Source organism: Mastigoproctus giganteus, chromosome 5 (genome assembly GCF_048544385.1).
Source record: "Mastigoproctus giganteus isolate SK-2022 chromosome 5, ASM4854438v1, whole genome shotgun sequence".
Taxonomy (NCBI): domain Eukaryota; kingdom Metazoa; phylum Arthropoda; class Arachnida; order Uropygi; family Thelyphonidae; genus Mastigoproctus; species Mastigoproctus giganteus.
In genome coordinates this window covers 152,682,629-152,702,576 of record NC_143579.1, presented here as the reverse complement: position 1 = coordinate 152,702,576, position 19,948 = coordinate 152,682,629, and the positions used below count along the sequence as shown (strand labels likewise).

Genomic DNA, 19,948 nt, shown 5'->3' with positions numbered 1-19,948 from the left:
CGAAGATTACATTCACACACAAAAAGTTCTTATGTTAAAAATCAAAATGTTTTTATGTTAAAGAATTTAACATAAAAACTTTTTGTTTTTTAACTTTTTGTTTTTTCATTTAACTGAGCAGATATAAATGTAACTCAAATACCTGATGAATATAAAATTGGATATATTTTAGAAGTAGATTTGCAGTATACTAAAGAATTACACGATTTACCTTTAGCTGCTGAACATGTAAGTATAAATAAAAAATTTCCAAATTAATGACTACATTATATAATAAAGAAAAGTATGTATTATATTACAGATACTTGTAGAAGTATTTAGATTTAGGGCTAAACCTAACAAAAATACATAGAGTATTAGAATTCAAGCAATCTGAATGGTTAATGAATAATTCTGTTTATGGAATATGTAAGAAAATAAGGCTATGTATCTTAGTGCGCTTGCATCATTTATAAACAGCCAATTATAGATTAGCAAATTTGTAATAGCGGCATCGTTTAAGTTACATCTCATATTGTGAATACCTTCACGACGAGTTGCCATGACATTGCACTACTTCAAATAAGTAACGCTTCACCCGAAGGAGAAGACTGTTGTTACTTATTCTCAGTGGATACCACAACCCAGACGGCACCGTTTCAAGGCTAAGCCCTTAACGCATTAGAGTCCTAACTTATATCATACACCATCATGTATCTCTCATATTGTGGAGATATACTTCACAACTGTTTTTGTCATCATTACATCATTTGGGTACCCACCCACCAACCGAAGAAGGGCCAAATAGCCTTGAACCGGTGCCGTCTGGGTGGTGGTATCCACTGAGAATAAGTAACAACAGTCTTCTCCTTCGGGTGAAGCGTTACTTATTCGAAGTAGTGCAATGTCATGGCAACTCGTCGTGAAAGTATTCACAATATGAGATGTAACTTAAACGATGCCGCTATTGCAAATTTGAAATCTATAATTGGCTGTGTATAGTAGTAGTAGTAGTAGTAGTAGTGGCACTTGATGCAAGAAAGCAAGTGTAGGAGCTTATGCAGCATCAGCCAAAAAAAAAAAAATCACACCATTCCCTCCAAATGCCTGTCCAGTTCCTCCTTAAATTTATTTAATCTATCAACTTCCACAACGACAGATGGAAGTTTGTTCCAGCAATTAACCACCCGCTGGCTAAAGGCAAATTTCCGCACATCTATTCTACATCTATCCTTTCTTAATTTGAACTTATGTCCCCGTAGGTTCGTATTCTGAACAAGTGGGAGGATCCCATCAGAATTCAGCGTGCTCAACCCATTCAAGGCCTTATAGACCTCAGTCAGATCACCGCGCAGGTGCCTAGTCTCCAGCCACTGCAATTTGCAGAACTTAAGCCTCTCTTGGTAAGAGGATCCCTTCATTCCCCTCACCAATCGTGTTGCTCTTCTCTGTACACGCTCAAGCAAATCTACATCCTTCCTAAAATGAGGCCTCCAGACCTGTACGCAGTACTCAAGGCGTGGCCTGACCATTGCCTTATACAGAGGGACAATCACCTCCTTTTCCCTGCTAGCAAAATTCCTGTATATCATTGACAAAACCCCATGACCTGCCCTAGCAGCCTGTCTACATTGCTCAGAAAACTTCATATCTGACTGCACAAATACTCCCAGGTCTTTTTCATTTTCTACCACCTTAAGTGTAGTACCACACAGTTGGTACGTTTCTCTGGGGTTACTTCTACCCATATGCAGTACTTTGCATTTGTCAAGGTTAAACTTCAGTTGCCACTTCTTAGCCCATCTGCCCAAATTATCTAGATCCTGTTGCAGTAGCACACTGCCATTACTGTCATTAACAACCCTGCCAACCTTCGTGTCATCTGCAAACTTCGACATTAAGCCTGATATACCTTCATCAATATCATTGATAAATATACAAAACAACAGTGGACCCAACACCGAACCCTGTGGGACTCCACTAATAACATTAGTCCACGAAGAGCAGCACCCATTGATTACCACCCTCTGTCTTCTCCCACTTAACCATCCTTTTATCCATTGTAGCAACTTACCCTTAATACCATTCTGCTCCAATTTGTACAGTAGCCTTCCATGCGCAACAGTGTCAAAAGCTTTCCTGAAATCCAAGTATATGATATCAAAATTATTTTTTGCATCCAGTTCCTTTGTGACCACATCATAATAACCAATCAAATTTGTCAGACAAGACTTTCCCTTTACAAACCCATGCTGTGTCTGAATTATTGCTGCAGTCTTGTCTAGATGATCCTGCAATGCATCTTTAACCAGTGACTCCATTATTTTACCCGGAACAGAAGTTAAACTAACTGGTCTGTAATTATTCATGTCACCCTTCGAACCTCCTTTGTGAATTGGGGATACATTTGCACATCTCCAGTCCGTGGGAACCTCCCCTGAATCCAAGGATGCTCTCATAATTATGGCTAAGGGTTTGCTTAGTTGCTTTGCCGCCTCCTTTAATATAACTGGATAGATCCCATCCGCCCCAGGTGCCTTTCTTATGTTTAACTTCAACAATTTCTCCTCCACTTTGCTCTCAGTTATTACAAAATCATTAAGCACACTGCTACAATTTGATAACCTTCTTCCATTTTCAAACTGTAATGATTCCTCACGTGTGAATGTAGATGCAAAATACTCATTCAGTTTGTTTGCTATCTGAGCAGGATCATCAACAGTCGAACCATCGATGTCAAGTGGACCAATCATATTCAGCCCCTTCCTTTTAGAGTTTATATAAGTAAAGAAATCCTTGCTGTTTTTCTTAGCATCTTTTGCCAAAGATTTCTCGTAATGCGCCTTTGCCTGCCGAACCTCCTTTGTGACCTGATTACAGACTAGCTTATATCTGCTACAGGCTTCTGCGTCGCCTGATAATTTATATGCATCCCATGCATTTTTCTTCTCTGTCACGAGTCTCATTAGTTCATTTGGTAACCATTTAGGCCTAAACCTTGAACAATATTTCTTCATCGGTATGAAAAGTCTAGTAGCTTCCACGATTAATTCCTTGAATGCTTCCCACTTAGAATTTACTGTTTGTAACATCGTCAGTCGATCCCACTGTACAGAATTTAAAAACTGTCTGAGACCACTGTACTCCCCTTTACGGAAGCAAAAACCCTTTCCTTTACCCCTGACGGTAGTTACCTCTTTGAGTAAATCCCACTTCAGCACACTGTGATCACTGCCACCTAGTGGTTCCTTTATCTGCAAATTCTTAATACACGAATGATCACTGCTGATAACCAGATCAAGAGTATTACTTTCTCTGGTTGCCTCTCGAACATGCTGCTGCAGAAAACAATCATCCAATAAATCCACAAAAGTCTGACTAGTGTGTGAGTGACCAACCCACAAGTTCCAGTCAATATCTGGGAAGTTAAAATCCCCCATTATAAGACATTCTGATTTACTGGCCCACTCTATTTCTCTGTACAATTGTTCATTGTACTCATTCGAGTCATTAGGCCTATAACACACTCCTACTCTTATTTTTGCTTTTGCAGTGCTTATGTCACACCAAACTGACTCAACAGTGCACTGTCCATCTATATCAACTGGATGCACTTCTTTTGATTTTATGTTTTTCTTAATTAACAGCATAACACCTCCTCCCTTTCTGTCCTATCTATCCTTTCTGTACACATTGTACTCCCCAAATTCCAGTTCTGCATTCCTTATATCTTTGTGACACCACGTCTCTGCTATCCCAACAATATCCGCCTTTGATGTCTTGACCAACACTTCAAATTCATCAAATTTATTTACTATACTTCTAGCATTGGTATACATGCAAGCATACATGCTCCTATGCCTATTCCTTGTTACCCTAACACATCCCATATACCCAACTATTCCAGGATGACTGCCATCCGTCCCTGAAACCCCCAACACCCCTCGCTCCAGGTCGCTTCTTATTCTAATAGAAGTTGTGCAAGAATCACCTTCACCTCTGCCTGCGGTTACTGTTAAACTATTAGTCTTTGTATCCCCCCAAGCTAGCAGTTTTCCGACCCACCTAACACTGCCTCGATAGCATCAGCAAATATTCTTGCACCCTTTCTATTTAAGTGTATCCCATCCCTGTAGAAGCAATCTCTCCTGTTAACAAGTACAGTCCAGGCTGAAAAAAATTCTACCCCTTGAGCCTTGCACAATCTTTCCAGGGCCGAATTGATCGACAAGGCTCTCATCATATACTCCCTCCTATCGTGTCTGGGCAGAATTGCAGACACTTTCAAATTCAACCCTAATTCTCGGCTTTTTTTCAACAGTGACCTGTACTTGTTGAGTAATTCTGCCGGTCTCCTACTCTTAATATCATTAGTGCCAACGTGTACAACTATATCACCTTTTGTGCCCTTGAAAGATGATATCCGCTCTACAACGTCATCAACCTTTGCCCCTGGCAGACATACCCTGGTCCTGTTCCACCTATCCTTTTTACATAGCATGTTCCCCGTTTCCCTGACAATAGAGTCACCAACAACTAATAGTTCCTGTGGGACCAGCGCATTCTGCCTTGGGGGTTGCCGCTGTGTTGCGTGATGACCAAGTGAAAGCTCTGGCGTTGATGTGGGCAGCTGAGAGCTTGATGGGCCCCTCAATTTATTTCCTTCGAGGGCATCCACCCTGTCCTTCAAACTCATTTAATGCAGGTGCACTAAAAAATTAGTGCACCTGCATTAAATTAGTATAATGCAGGTGCACTAAGATATACATAGTCTTAACTCTTTCGCAGCTTGAGGCATAAGCCCTCAATGCATTAGAGTCCTAACTTATATCATACACCATCAGGCATCTCTCATATTGTGGATATATACTTCACAACTGTTTTTGTCATCATTACATCACTTGGGTACCTATCCACCCACCGAAGAAGAAGGGCCAAATAGTACTGAAACGGCACCAGGGGGAGCCTGATGATGTCCGGAGTTTCCAAGAATAGGTAACAACAGTCTTCTCTACTGGGGAAGCATTGCCTATTCGAGGAATATATGAGCTTTGAGTGTGAGTTGAAGGAGCAACTGTCCCTTTCTTCCTTCTACGACATTTCCTTCCTCTACTTCTCTTACTATCACCTTCCTACATCTTTATCTCTTTTCTAAGTCTAATAGGGATAGTATGAGGATAACCGAGAACTTTATCCCATACCATATTTCAAAACGGTGCCGTCTGGGTGGTGGTATCCACTGAGAATAAGTAACAACAGTCTTCTCCTTCGGGTGAAGCGTTACTTATTCGAAGTAGTGCAATGTCATGGCAACTCGTCGTGAAGGTATTCACAATGTGAGATGTAACTTAAACGATGCCGCTATTGCAAATTTGCTAATCTATAATTGCCTGTGTATAAAGTGCACTAAGATATACATAATCTAACTCTTTCGCAGCTTGAGGCATAAGCCCTTAATGCATTAGAGTAAGAAAATCAGTTGATGTTAGATTATGTTGTGATGGAAAAAGTTGAAAAATTAATAGATAAACCCAACTTTAGGAAACAAGGTATATTTGAAGAAAAATTATGTGCAGACCATATGAAAGAAACATTAGTAACTTTAGATAAACCTATCTCATATTGTGGAATGAGTATTTTAGATATATCTAAGCTGTTAGTGTATACTTTTCCATTATGATGTCATGAAACCTAAATATGGTAAAAATCTAAGCCTTAATACAGTGGTTTTCAACCGGGGTGCCACAACAATATTCCAGGGGTGCCACATAATTTGAGTTCGTTACTTAAACTTATTACTTTTTTTAAATTTATATGTTTATTTCATTATAAAAAGATATACAGTATCTTTTAATTTTGTGATGATCAATAATTGATGTTTACTTAATACCTCTATATAAAGAATAAAATTATTATATACTGTATATATATATAATTTGCATTATCTAAATGTAATTTTTATAATTATATTATTGTAATAACTATCATATAACATATATTTTTTAATATTATATATATACACACACACACACACACACACACACACACACAGAATCAGATCTAACAGGCAGAAAATCGAGTAGGGGTGCTGCAAACTAAAATAAATTACTTAGGGGTGCTGTTATTAAAAAAAGGTTAAAACCACTGTCTTATTATATATAAAATAATATTATTTTTATTATATATATTATATTATATATATATAATAATATTATGTATTATTATATTTTTTTATATATAATAATAGATAATATTATATATTATATATAATATTAAGACTAACATCTTTTAAAAAGATATGAATCAAATAATGCACTACTTTGATACATCAGATTATCTAGAAAATAATAAAAATAACATACTTATGGTAAATAAGAAAATAATTGAAAAAATGAAAGATGAATATAATGGAAAAATTATGAATGAACTCATATGCATATAAAATTGATGAGAAAGTGGAAAAGAAATTGGGGGCTTACATCTGGTGAGTATGGGCGTGGCACACCCAGGGTCCTGAGCTGGATATCATCATTCTTCTCTTTCTTGGTGATTCTTTTGTACTTGTGACTCTCTATCTCTCATTGTAATTTAGAAATTTTTTTTTTTTTTTTTTGGCTGGTGTAGCATAAGCCTCAGGCTTCCTTGCACCATAAGGCTAATAATAATGTGTAATTAAAAAAAAAAAAAAAACAACAAAGAACTATGAATCTAATAAGAAACAATAAGCATGAAGTTTATTCAGTAGAACTAAATAAAAAAGCTCTAAGCTCTTTTGATGATATATCTTATCGTAGATATATCTTAGTTGGTAAACTTTATACATTTACTGACTCTTGTTGATGAAATGAACCTCATATTTCTTCATTATATAAGATACTTCTTTTATCTCATAGGCTTAGTCTTCAAAACTTCAGAATTAAGTAAACTTCGCTTCTGACCACTCGGCTATGTCAGGTATAATTTAATGAAACAACAAACAAAAATAAAATAATTCTGGAAATAAACTTTAAATTCTAAATCACAGTAATCGTACTCTGTCACAATAATAAAATAAAAGGAAAATTATAACATTAAAAAAATTATACAAATTTATGTTTTCTTGCTTTAAGAAATGTGAATTTATTAATTATTTCATTTATATTTATTTGTTCCAAAAGATCATTTTCTATTGAAATTATTGCCAAATTAGAGATTTTTTGTTGACACATTGTCGATCATAAATAATTTGATTAATTTTAATTTTTAAAAACTCCATTCACCTGCAGCAACTGAAACTGGTAAAATTGGAAAAATTCTTAATGCAACTGCTACATTTGGAAAAGTATCTGTAAAATCGTTTTTAAAAATATATTGTAATACTTCAAATGGATTAATATTGTCTTTAATATAAATTTAAATCTAATTATTCAAATAATGCTAAACCATCCATATCAGACTCATTACAATCGATGTCACTTAATTTAATATGTAAATATTTCTACATGTTCTTCCATATTTGTAAACCTTTGAGTTAATGAGAAAATTTTGTCCATAATTTGAAAGAAAAAATTAATGTTGAAATTTTGTTTGGCATTGATGCCAATGATAGTAGCCATTTTATTAGCCGAATCAAGAATTTTTTGGAATGCTTCCTCTGTTCTATTTTCTTTAAAATATTCCATAATGTTTTGTAGACATTCAAAATCTTCATGTACCGGGTGGTTATAAAATAAGTTTCCCTATTCAGCAGACCCTAGTGTCAAAATAGTTAGAGTTAGCGGAGTGAAAATGGGGGGGGTGTCATTTAGGGTACAGGGAAGTGATTTGTAAAAGAAAAAATAGTTCATATTTCTGCCACCAGGGGGAAAGGAATGGCATTGCTCATATGTAAAAGTTGTCATTTGCTTCAAGACACGCTGTTTACACAAATGACATCCTGTTAGATAAAAGCAGAGAGGCCACCATCAATGACTATTATGGCTCTTACAAAAAAGGAATGTGGTGTTTTAGTAAAACTGTTCTACCAGAATAATAATAATGCTAATGCAGCACTACGTTAATATTGGAAACTTAAAGGACCTTTGATATCAGTGAGGCTTCAAAAACTAATAAAAAAATTTGAAGTGACTGACCGGGGAGTTAGGTGTAATACCAGGCAGGGCAGGACGACCACATATCGCAACAGAGGTAGTGGATGAAGTGGCAGTTGCAATGGTCACAATGCGAAACACTACCAGTCAGTAGTACCTGCTAGAGGTGTCAAGAGACTTGAACCTATCTTGGTCTACTGTACATCAAATGCTTTGAATAATTTTACGCTGGTTCCCGTACAAGATTCACGTAGTGCAACAACTAAAGTCTTGTGATCAGCAACAACGAATAGACTGCTCTATGATTTCTGGCTCGTATGGAACTTGACAATACATGGGCTCAAATGATCTTGTGGTCTGATGAGACACATTTCACTGTTCATGAGACTAATTGCACAAAACTGCTGAATATGGGGAATTTTTCATTCATCTGCTGTGCATTAAAGACCACTACAAAGTCCATATGTTATAGTATGGTGCGGATTGACAGCAGAGTTTATAATCAGACCATTTTTATTTGAACAGCCTACACCTCTTGACCTGCCCTGTAATGTATATGGTAACTAGTGTACGGTACTGCACTCTTCTAAGAGATCACATTATTCCCGCTCTACAAGAAAGGTATGGAGACCATAGTGTTCATGCAAGACGGTGCCCCTGCCCACATTGGTCGACAAGTGAAGGAACTGCTCCGTTCAACATTCAGAAATGATCGCATCATTTCTAGAGACTTTCCACAGTTCTGGCCAGCCCGATCACCAGATCTTAATCCCTGTTTTATTTGGCTATGGGGATACCTGAAAGACAGAGTTTACCATGGCAGAATACAGATGCTTGTCTATTTGAAACAAGCATGTAACCAGTATCCCCAATGAGATGCTACATGAAACTGTTTCGCACGCAGTCCTCCATTTTCAGAATGTCATCTAAAGTGAAGGAAAACACATAGAACAATATTTTTAATTTTCTAAGTTCTGATATTAAAATCTAATCCTAAGTTAAGTATTTCATCTAATGTTTACAGTGCCAGTTTCTCCCCTGGTTGCTGAAATTTGAACTAACTTTTTTTTCCTTCTACAAATCGCTTCCCCATAACTTATGACATATCCACTGATTTTCACAGTGCTATCTCTAACCATTTTGACACTGCGGTCTCCTGATTAGGGAAACTTATTTTATAACCACCCGGTATATCAAAATTCCTTTTTTGGAGCATTTTACTTACCAGATTAATTTTATTTAAAATATCATGCCAAATTATAATTGAATAAAGCAATAGCCTCAAAAATAACATAAAGGTGTTATTTTTAAGGCTATTGAATTAGCATGATTCCCTGTATCCATATCTATTTTCGTCTTCAGTGATTTTGAGTAAAGCATTGTAAATTTCTTCTATTTGGTTTCTCATCGGTTTTGGCCTCTATTCTACTTTCCAATCAGGTGTAAGATTTTTGAAGTATGTTCCAACGATGGGTTGATGATGAGAAAAAAAACCTAATTCCTGAACAATTCCGAAAAATATCAACTACAAGTAGTTCTCGACTTTATGAGTTAATTTGTTCCTAGCGCACGCTTATAAAGCGGGAATTTATTTCCCATAGACATAAGGTTAAAAATAGGGGTTACGTTCTCCACAATGAAATTAGTTAGCTAAGTAGTTTGTTTAAACAATAATTGATTTATCAAAAGAAATGAAAACGTAGCCTGTAAAATCAAGCAAATTATAATAATAGAGAAATCATATATGACTTACAAATGTTAAAGAATGTTTATTTTTCATCATCGACTAAATGCACACTCATTGATCACTCATTATTGGCTTGGCACTCGCTGGGTTGTTGTACAAGGAGTCGTCTTCTGCAGAAATGTTTCTAGAGGCATTTGTTTCCAAGATAATCTTCTCTTTTAATTATAAATTTCATGATTGCGTGCATAAGCATTTTTTAATGGCACACACACACAAATGGCAACTAACACGAGTGACCCAACAGTCTCTGAAATACCCTGCATCTTGTTTTTCCAGACTGCTGCTCATTGCAATAGAAGAAGCAAGAATCACTTTCACTCTGCCAGTGGCTACTGTTAATCTATTAGTCCTTGTATCCACCCAAGTATTTTAAACACTTTGTAGATATGCAAATTATAACTAAATATTAACAGTTATGAGAAGATGTCATTCAGCAATTACTAGACGTTATAGACTAGAAATAATTAGCAAAGTACCAATCTCTAAGTGAAGAATTCATAAATACATATAAAATGAAAATAAACTGGTGTTGACTTTGTTGTAAATCATTCATTAATTAGCATTAGAATTAGTAGAGGCATATGAAGCAAGATTATATAGCATAAGCCAAAAAATAACCATTTCACCTATCTATTCGCTCCAAACGTTTGTCCAGTTCTTCCTTGAATTTATTTAATCTATCAACTTCCACAATGACAATCTGTTCTAGCAATCAACTGCCTGCTGGCTAAAGCAAATTTCTGCACATCTATTCAACAACTGTCTTTCCTCAATTTCAGTTTATGCACCCTCAGGGTTGTAATCTGAGCAAGAGGAAGAATCCCATCAGCATTGAACCTGCTCAATCCAACCTCACAGGTGCCTGGTCTCCAGATTTTGCAATTTACAGAATACCCCTTTGTTCCCCTCACCAGTCTTGTTGCCCTTCTCTGTGCTCGTTCTAGCAACTCTACATCCTTCTTAAAATGAGGCTTCCAGACCTGTACACAGTACTCATGGTGTGGCCTGGCCATTGCCTTATACGAGGGGTTAATCACATCCTTATCCCTGTTAGCAAAATTCCTGTATATCATTGACAAGATCACATGGCCTTCTCTGGCAGCCTGTCTGCATGCTCAGAGTACTTCATATCTGACTGCACAATTACTCCCAGTTCTCTCATTCTCCCTTACCCTGAGTGTAACACCATACAGTTGATACATTTCTCTGGGGTTACTGTTACCCATCTGTCAATGTTAAACTTCAGTTGCCACTTCTCAACCCATTTGCCCAACTTTTCTAGATCCTGTTGCAGTAGCATACTGTCATTAACAACCCTGCCAATCTTTGTATCATCTGCAAACTTCAACATTAAGCTTGATATACCTTCATCAGTATCATTTATGAAGGAATATCAGGCTGTGTCCATTGATTATCGCTCTGTCTTCTCCCACTCAATCATCCTTTTATCCATTGTAGCAACTCTCCGTCAATACCATACTGCTCCAGTTTGTACAGTAGTCTTCCACTTGCAAAAGTATCAAAAGCTTTCCTGAAATCCAAGTATATGATATTAAATAATTTTTTTGCATCCATTTCCTTTGTGACTACATCATAGTGCCCAATCATATTGGTCCAACATGACTTCCCCTTAACATGCTATGTCTGAACTATAACTGCAGTCTTGTCTAGATGATCCTGCAATATTTCTTTAATCAGTAGCTCCATTATTTTCCCCAGAACTGAAGTTAAACTAACAGGTCTGTAATTACTCATGTCACCCTTTGAGAATTGGAGATACATTTGCACATCTACAGTGTGTGTGTGTGTGTGTGTGTGTGTGTGTGTGTGTGTGTGTGTGTGTGTGTGTGTGTGTGTGTGTGTGTGTAGAGACCTCCCCCGAGTCCAATCATACTCTCATAATTATTGCCAAGGGGTTTGCTAACCTCCATTTCTGCCTTCTTTAATATAACTGGATAGATCCTATCCATCCCGGGTGCCTTCCTTATGTTTAACTTCAATGGTTTCTTCTCCACTTTTCTCTGTTATTACAAAATCATTTAACTCCCTGTTAGAGTTTGATAAACTTCTAGCCTTTCCCTCCCTGAATTTGATGAATTCATAAAAGGTCTTTTAACGAATAAAGAATTCATAAAATATTTCAATGAATATTAAAAATATTTCATAAAGAATTCATTAAATTAAAGAAGGTTAGTTTTATATGTGCTTGCAAAATTAGATATGAAATTAAATAGCTTGAAAAAGAATTATGACTGTTCAAATGGCAGATATTCTTAATACAGAGCTACAAATCCTTCCTAGTAAAAAATAACTGATTTAAGAATGACTTTGAATATAATGTAAATTAAATTTAAAACAATTAAAAAAAACACTGGCATTCATCTCATAGCAGAAGTTTATGATGAGTAAATAAATTTATTTCAAATTTATATGCTAGAAAAGTTTATTCAAACCTTATCTGATATCGATATTAAAAATTTAAAACCATGGATTACGGAATAATACTGAATGTGTATTTGATTTTGATTACAGAAAATAGTTTTAAAAAATAGTCTTTATTCTGACATGTTATTTATTGAAAGTTGCATTAAAATCGGATAATTAGTTAAGGATTATAGCAGATTAAATGAATTATTTCTTAAAAAATATAATAATTTTCATTTTTTTGATTATTGTAGATTTTAGGAAAATGAATGACTTTAAGGGAAGGGGAGTGCTTTTAAGTGAGGTTTTTTGCATTTGTAAAAGAATACATTGTCCCAGAATCTCCATTTTCTGTACTAATATAGATCCCAAATGCCCAGGTACTTTTCTTGCGCTTAACTTCAGCAATTTCTCTTCCACTTTCCCCTCAGTTATTGCAAAATCATTTCACTCTGTGGTAGTTTGATAAACTTCTGACATCCACTCCCCTAAAAAATTACTCACGTGTGAATGTAGGTGGAAAATAACTATTCAGCTTTTCAGCAACCTGAATAAGATTATCAATTTTATCCTATTCATTTCAGTTTGAGCTTTGTGCATTTCCACTATGTCACAGAAATGAGTAGCATGTAATAAAATCCAAATCAAAATCAAAAATCAGAGTAGCGTGTAATAAAATGGATCTTGTATTACATGTTACTCATTTCAGTGTGACATAGTGGAAATCATAGTGCCTATCAGTGTGATAGGTTAGCTCAAGTATGAGACTATTATGCAAATTAAGGCAGCAAAAATCAAAATGGATGAAACTATTGATGCTGATATGAACCTATTAGTGCTAGGAGTTGTCCAGCTTTGTGTAAAACTTTTGTTTATATGCCAAAGAATATTATTGCTTCTGTATTCATAAGTCATGTGAATTAATTATCTATATAATATTCATTATTAACACTTAATCAATAGAGATATTTATTATATATCATTTAACAGAATATACTGTTGGCATATACTATTTGATTTCTTAATATTCCAGTACTCCAAAGTATAAATTCTTGCATGCGTTGCATCGCCAAATTTTACTGCTATATCTTCTGGGGGCGGGGGGGTGATGATGAAGAAGAAAGAAAATAAAATAAAATGAAAACAGATGGGTGTAGTATTCAGATAAATTTGTTATATAAGAATAAATTTGTTTAACATATTCTTTTCATGACTGTTCTGAAAATTCTTAATTATATGATTATAATTATAAAATACAATACAATAATAAGTAACTTTTACTATGACAAAGTAATTTATATTTTAATCCTCTTCCTTCTGCTCATCTATAATATTGGCTTTATACAGTGGAAAGTCAGAGTATTATCATTACAAACCCTTCATTTGACATCGCTACTGGAATTCCACCACTTGAACACATGGAAAAAAAGAGTCTTTGGTTGGAAAATCATATTGTGGAGGAAGAGGAGGAGGAAGAAGAAGAAGAAATTCAGAAAGAAATCAAGAAATCAGAACCACAGCTATGTGAAATGCATGCCATAAAGGATGAGCTTACACCTGCTGATTGCTTGGATGCTGTTAGCCAACTTTCTGCAGAATCCCGATCCAGCTGCATATCTCCTGCATCTTCTAGTGGCGGAGTTTATTCTGTAAGTCTTCCTAGATATTTATTAATGTGTATTTGATATAATTAGCTTGAAATATTATAGAACAGTGGTTCTCAAATGCAGCCACCAGACAATTTTTGGCACCTCCGTTGCCTGGTGGGCAGGAGCAGCAGTGCATAGCACATGCTTCTTGATTAGACTGAGGTTCCAGCCCGTGACCACCACATACGGAGGATATGGAAAGGTCAGGGAATGACATGATATTATTCTACAAAACTCAAAAATATATATACATTTCTCAGCTGACTCAAGGATAGAATCTTATATTACGTAATTTATTATTATTAGTTACAGTTGTTACAATCACTTTAGGATTTTATTATTATTCCTATGTTATATGCATATAAATTCCATCCTAACTATCATTGTTATCAGTAAAATAAATGTCTTAATAAAAAAGGAATTGTGCGGCCACCAGAAGAACCACTGGTACATACTATGTGAGTATAACTTCCATTAACTATTTCACAAGTGTGTATAGTCATTTTTAAGGTTTTTTCAACAGAATCAATAAATTATATCTATATATGCATATATTGTTTTTAAGCTCTGTAAGGACATGCTGCCATTTATTAACTGTGTTTACAAAAATCATAGCCATTTTTATATTTGGGATAGTTTCAAAAATTTATGTAGTAGGATGCAACTTTTCACTAAGATTCACAATGTGGGCTTATGAAAATTTATAACATTCTCTGGAATTCAGGTTCAGACGTTTGTGAATCTGAATCAGGTAATATATACATATATGTAAACATAGAGAATAATATTGCATTGAAAATGTATATATTTATATACAATTTTAAAAAACACTTTAGAATATTTTTTTACTTTTTTTTTTATTTTTAATTTTCAGTTCATTGTTGACAGTATTCTCAATCTAATGCTCAGCCAAAAAAGTCAGAATAGAAAAAAAAAACACTTTTTTTAAATATTCAAAATACAGTACTTCCAAATTCCTTGGAAAAAACTCAACCCAAGTCGCCTACATACTGTCCAGAAACTGACTTGTGAAACAGTTAAGTGACTATCAGTAGTTCTTCAATAAACCCCTGATTAAAATGGGTGGTCACTGAATAAGTAAAGTGTTATTATCTGACTGTTTCTGACCTATATACACTACTGTACATAAAATTATGCATCTTGTGGCATTTAATTTAAAAGATTAAATCGTTGTGAAACTTGTCAAGCGCTCATGTTAATATTAGTTTCTTGGCAAAATGTGTCTGGAGTATTCTGGCTTTGTTTTATACATTTCCTATGTAATTTTTTCCTTTTCTAGAACTTCCTTCAACCTACAAAATAATTCATTTATATGTGTCCCATTTTTACAGTGTCTTAGGCTGGATGATTCATTGAGAGCGTCAAAAATTTTGAACATAATTCACACTAGTAAAAGTTTCTTGTTGAGATGGTCTCGGATGTTCATATCCTCCATTTTTATTATCAGTGCCTTTGGTGGGTTTGTTAGGCTTCTCTAATTAGAAAAAAATTAATAAAAATACAGTACTATAATGTATCCTTGTTGTTTTAGCATCAGCAAATCCAGACCTCAAAATTTTACCATCATTGTGCAAACTTCTTTCCAAGCTGATATGAGTCAAGAAAGAGCATCACTTACGTATGGTAGTTTTGTTTATTGGTTCAGATGCATTTGAAGCTTCATCCACATTTGTGATCACAAAAAGGAAGAATCAGTTGTCTTCAGTACTGAAGTTTTCGTTGGCTTGTATAATAACTCCTTGGTCAAGAGGCAAAAGACTACATGTTGTGTTTTTTGGAAAAAAAAAAGTGCAAATTGCATTTTTCAGTTTTAACTGATGGGTATGGTTTTGCAAAAAGAGTAGAACTTTTTTCTTCTATGTTCACATTTTTGCATCAAAATCAGATAGCAATGACAAAATCAAATGAAAATGCTTTGATGAAATCCACTATTTTTTGAAAATAATGAATTTTATCAGTGCATTTTCATTTGCATGCCATGATACACTAGCAAGCTAATTCCAGTTAACATTCTTGGTGCACTTTGGTCAAAGTGACTTTTCAGTAATCAGTGGCAGCTCCTTTTCTCCTTCATCACTGATGAAGAAAAGATTGCCAACTGCGCTTTCACTACTTTTCCTCCCTTACATTGTTGTGACTGAATATGAGAGATTTTGTGAACAGACTAAAAAATAACGTGATCTCATCCATGTTGTGAATGTCCCTTGCTGTATGTCTGAATAATTGAAGTAAGATAATCTTTCTAGTCCTCACAAGTGACTCTATTAACAATGCTTACTTCACCCACTGATTGAATGGAACAATGTGGTGGATATGAAAATGATTGAGCCATCTGTTGCTTCTGCTGTTGCTAAAAAATTCTTTGCCAACTTGGAAAGTGATTTGTATTCCCTTTTATTTCATCATTGATAAGCTAACAGGGATTTTCTTCAAATACATTTTTGAACCATTCTGGCAACATCGTGTTTACGTTGCAAAAATTTTCCTAGCATTTTTAACAATTTGCATTTTCTGACAAATTTTAAAAACACATTCCTTAAATTTTAAAATTGTATTGAGTTTTCTCACATTTCAAAATTTCTAATACTTTTCATCCAGATATTCCTTTCTCATTTTCATTAATCACTTTTACTTCACCTTCTGAACCCAAGATAATCTTTGCTCTTCTTGTTGCGTGGTACTTTGTTTATGGATGAAATTCCTAAGTAAAGTGAACTCATTGTGAAAATGGCCAATGATCAAATTTAATATGATGTTCACTTAAGGTAAGTAAACACGCTTTCAAATTATTATTATTATTATTATTATTATTATTAGCTATATGGTGTATGGAAGCCAAAAAAAATTCCCTAGTTACCCTGAAAGAGAGAGAGAGAGAGAGAAAGAGTCAAAAGTAGAAGGGAATCACCAAGAAAGAGAAGAATGATGATATCCAGCTCAGGACCCTGGGTGTGCCAAGCCCATACTCACCAGATGTGAGCCCCTGGGGATAAATGCTTGTGGGCCTTCAAGTGGTTCCTGAAAAAAAAAAATGGTCATTAAGAGAGGTAGTTGATATATGATCATTGGGTAGGGAGGATTACACAGAGTTGGTCATTAAAGTGGGTTTCTCTGGATATAAAAAAAAAAAAAAAAAAACCCACCGCCTATGATCACATTATCAAAAAAATACATAAATAAAGACTGAACAGTTGATTGATTTTTATATGCCCATTTCCACAAATACAGTCAATTCCAGTTATTTGGGACACATCGGGACTAGTGCATTTTGGCCCGATTAAGCGGCTGTCCCAATTATCTGAAGTTTCACGTAAATAGTTAAAAATACAATGGACACCCGCTTTACAATTGGTTCACTGTACAATCAAATCATGTTACGATGGACTCACCATAGTAAAGTACCGTTCACTATATGATGTGTAGTAAGCGCCGGTCATTGTGATCACGTTTGTGAATTGAATTTTAATTCTATTAAACAGCGATTCTAATTAGCAAAAATAGGAGGAATATTATCCATAGGCTATAAAAGTAAAGATGTATTAAGCACAAATTTACCCTTTATTACCTTACCAATTAAAAAATTAAATGATACGTGAAAATCGGAAGAATATACGTGATAATCGGAAGGCTGTATGTGATAGTCGGAATAATTAATACGTACTGTAATATGTACATACTAACTAGTTGCCATTTCTGTTCATTGACATTTGTGGATGGGGGTTAAAATTTAAAACAGTAAAAAGAGAAGCAATCAATAACAAAGAACATGGCACACACAAATTGCAAGTAACACGATATGCGCAAGTGAGAATGGAGTAACAAGTTATGAAGCTTTAAATATAGGAATGAAGAGAAGATTATGAAAATTAATTTTTTTATATGATTGAAGATTCCATGGAGGTGTAAACGCATTTCACCATAATAACCCACAGAATTCCAGCTGTTGATATTATCGCAAATTCAATAAGATTGAGTTTACTATCCGTTTATGATAGATTGCACTAACAGAAAAGCTCAATAAGCAGGTGACTGCCAATTTTTTTTATTATTTTATGGGTGTGACCTCCAGAAATCCGATCGAACCACGTGATATGATAGGAGACAATTGTAGGATAATCTACAGTGCTGTGGTCTCCTGCCCCGATTAAACAGCATGTTGTCCCAATTAAGCGAAGTAAATCCTGGCTATTTTCTAGATTGGGTTTGTTTTTTAAGATTTACCCTGATTAACCGGTGGCCCAAATAACCAGAATCCACTGTATTTATGAATTATTAGTGGACTAGAACCCTGCTAATTTCTGCATTGATGCCCAAAAGCTAAGAAACAAACACACATATATATATATATATATATATATATATATATATCAAAACCTATTTATTATATTATGGGAAAATACCAGTGTATGTTTAAAACAAACCTATATATTTGTTTGTTTTAATTTGTCTTAACAGCACAAAAACTGATCTGAAATTACAGAAAAATTTGTCAATGAGTCAGCCCGTGGACAAAAATGGCACACCTGTAATTCATAAAAATATATCCTAATAAGAAGTTAATTTACACAGGTATTAATATAGATGAGCATATACTCCTCACAGAGAATGAGACTGTTAATCGGCAAGAATATCTACAGTTTCTTGTGCATTGGTTTCTGTGAGGGGCTCTGACAGGCTCTTCTGCCTAGAGCATCACAGGCATACTCTGTTCGACTGAAGTCTGGGAAGAGTAGTCATGTTCTTCCAAGAGAACCACTTCCTGTGGTTCACTATATATATGTTCTTCCAAGTGAACCACTTCCTGTGGTTCCCTAGGTAAACATGTATATCAGCCATTAAAAGAGTCTGGTCTAATTTTCTCTTGCAAAAGGATGAACATAAGGATCAAAGATTCATTTCAGTTTTTTTTAAAGTTCCTCTTAGTAATATATAGAGATCTGTACAGCCAGTGATAATATTCTGGCCTACACCATGAAACAACCAAAATCTTTCCATGCTTCTCAGGAGGGAGTCAAGATTCCCTTCAGGAAAAAACACATTGAGGAAACAAGTAAAGAGCAGTTGCCCATTGCTCCCGATTCTGCTCAACATGCTATTGGCGCCAATTCAGATGTGCTCTTTTCTGTTGTGTCATTTTGCTTAAAATTCTCTATCATGAAACCTTTTATAGATATTATACATAGATCTAACAAGCTCTTAAGCAAATTTCCATTCAGTGATCCCTATTATACCTTCAACCCTGGCATTATTCTAGCATGAGGGCTTGAATGACAGTATTGTCTAATTTTTCCTCATTGTACAATAAACAGTGGTTATTAAAAACTAGGACAGTTATCTTGCATGTTGGCTTGGGGAACAACTATGGAACAACTAGTTCCATAGTTTAATTATGATGCTATGAATCACATTTAGGAAGCTGACTACTTCAGCTTGACTTTGTCCTGCCTCACTTCTAATTACTGCTCTCTACCTGAAAGAATTATCTAAACAGTGTTTTCATAACAGTTTAAATGATGGTTATCTTTAAATTAATAATGTGGGTGACAAACAGAGCCATTCATATGAATAGAAATTGTGTATTCAGTATGTAGGTAACAAGCCTCCAAGGTCGCATTCTACCTGCATATTGATTACACAATCTCCACTCCTGTTCCACTTAACATACAATTTTTTTACTTTGGTAATAATAAATTTTAGTAGTAATAGTACAGTAGTAGCAAATGATAAAAAAAGCAAAATTATATAGCATCAACAAAAAAAAACACACACTTCCTTGGCACACCTCCAAGATTTGTCCAGTTCTTCCTTTAATATATTCAACCCATCCACTTCCATAATAACAGCTGGAAGCCCCGCTGGCGGAAGACAAACTTCTGCACATCTGTCTTGCAACCATCCTTCCTCGACTTAAATTTATGCCCCTCATGTGTGTAGTCTCGTCAAGAAAAATGCCATTCACATTCAACTTACTCAATCTATTCAAGGCCTTAAACAGGTCACCCCAGAAGTGCCTGGTCTCCAGAAAAGGGCAATTTTAATATCATGTTTTGATGGGGTAA

At 35.1% G+C, this 19,948-nt stretch overlaps 1 protein-coding gene across 3 annotated transcripts in view; it reads left to right on the top strand.

Moving 5' to 3' along the window:
* Positions 1–19,948, top strand: part of LOC150085771 (small G protein signaling modulator 1-like) — a 744,108-nt gene that overhangs the window by 510,825 nt on the left and 213,335 nt on the right. For all 3 annotated transcript variants that reach the window (XM_090374245.1, XM_090374244.1, XM_090374243.1), the window contains exon 19: positions 13,567–13,868. In XM_090374245.1, coding sequence (XP_090230371.1) covers positions 13,567–13,868 — 302 coding nt within the window. The remainder of the gene's footprint in view (positions 1–13,566; positions 13,869–19,948) is intronic.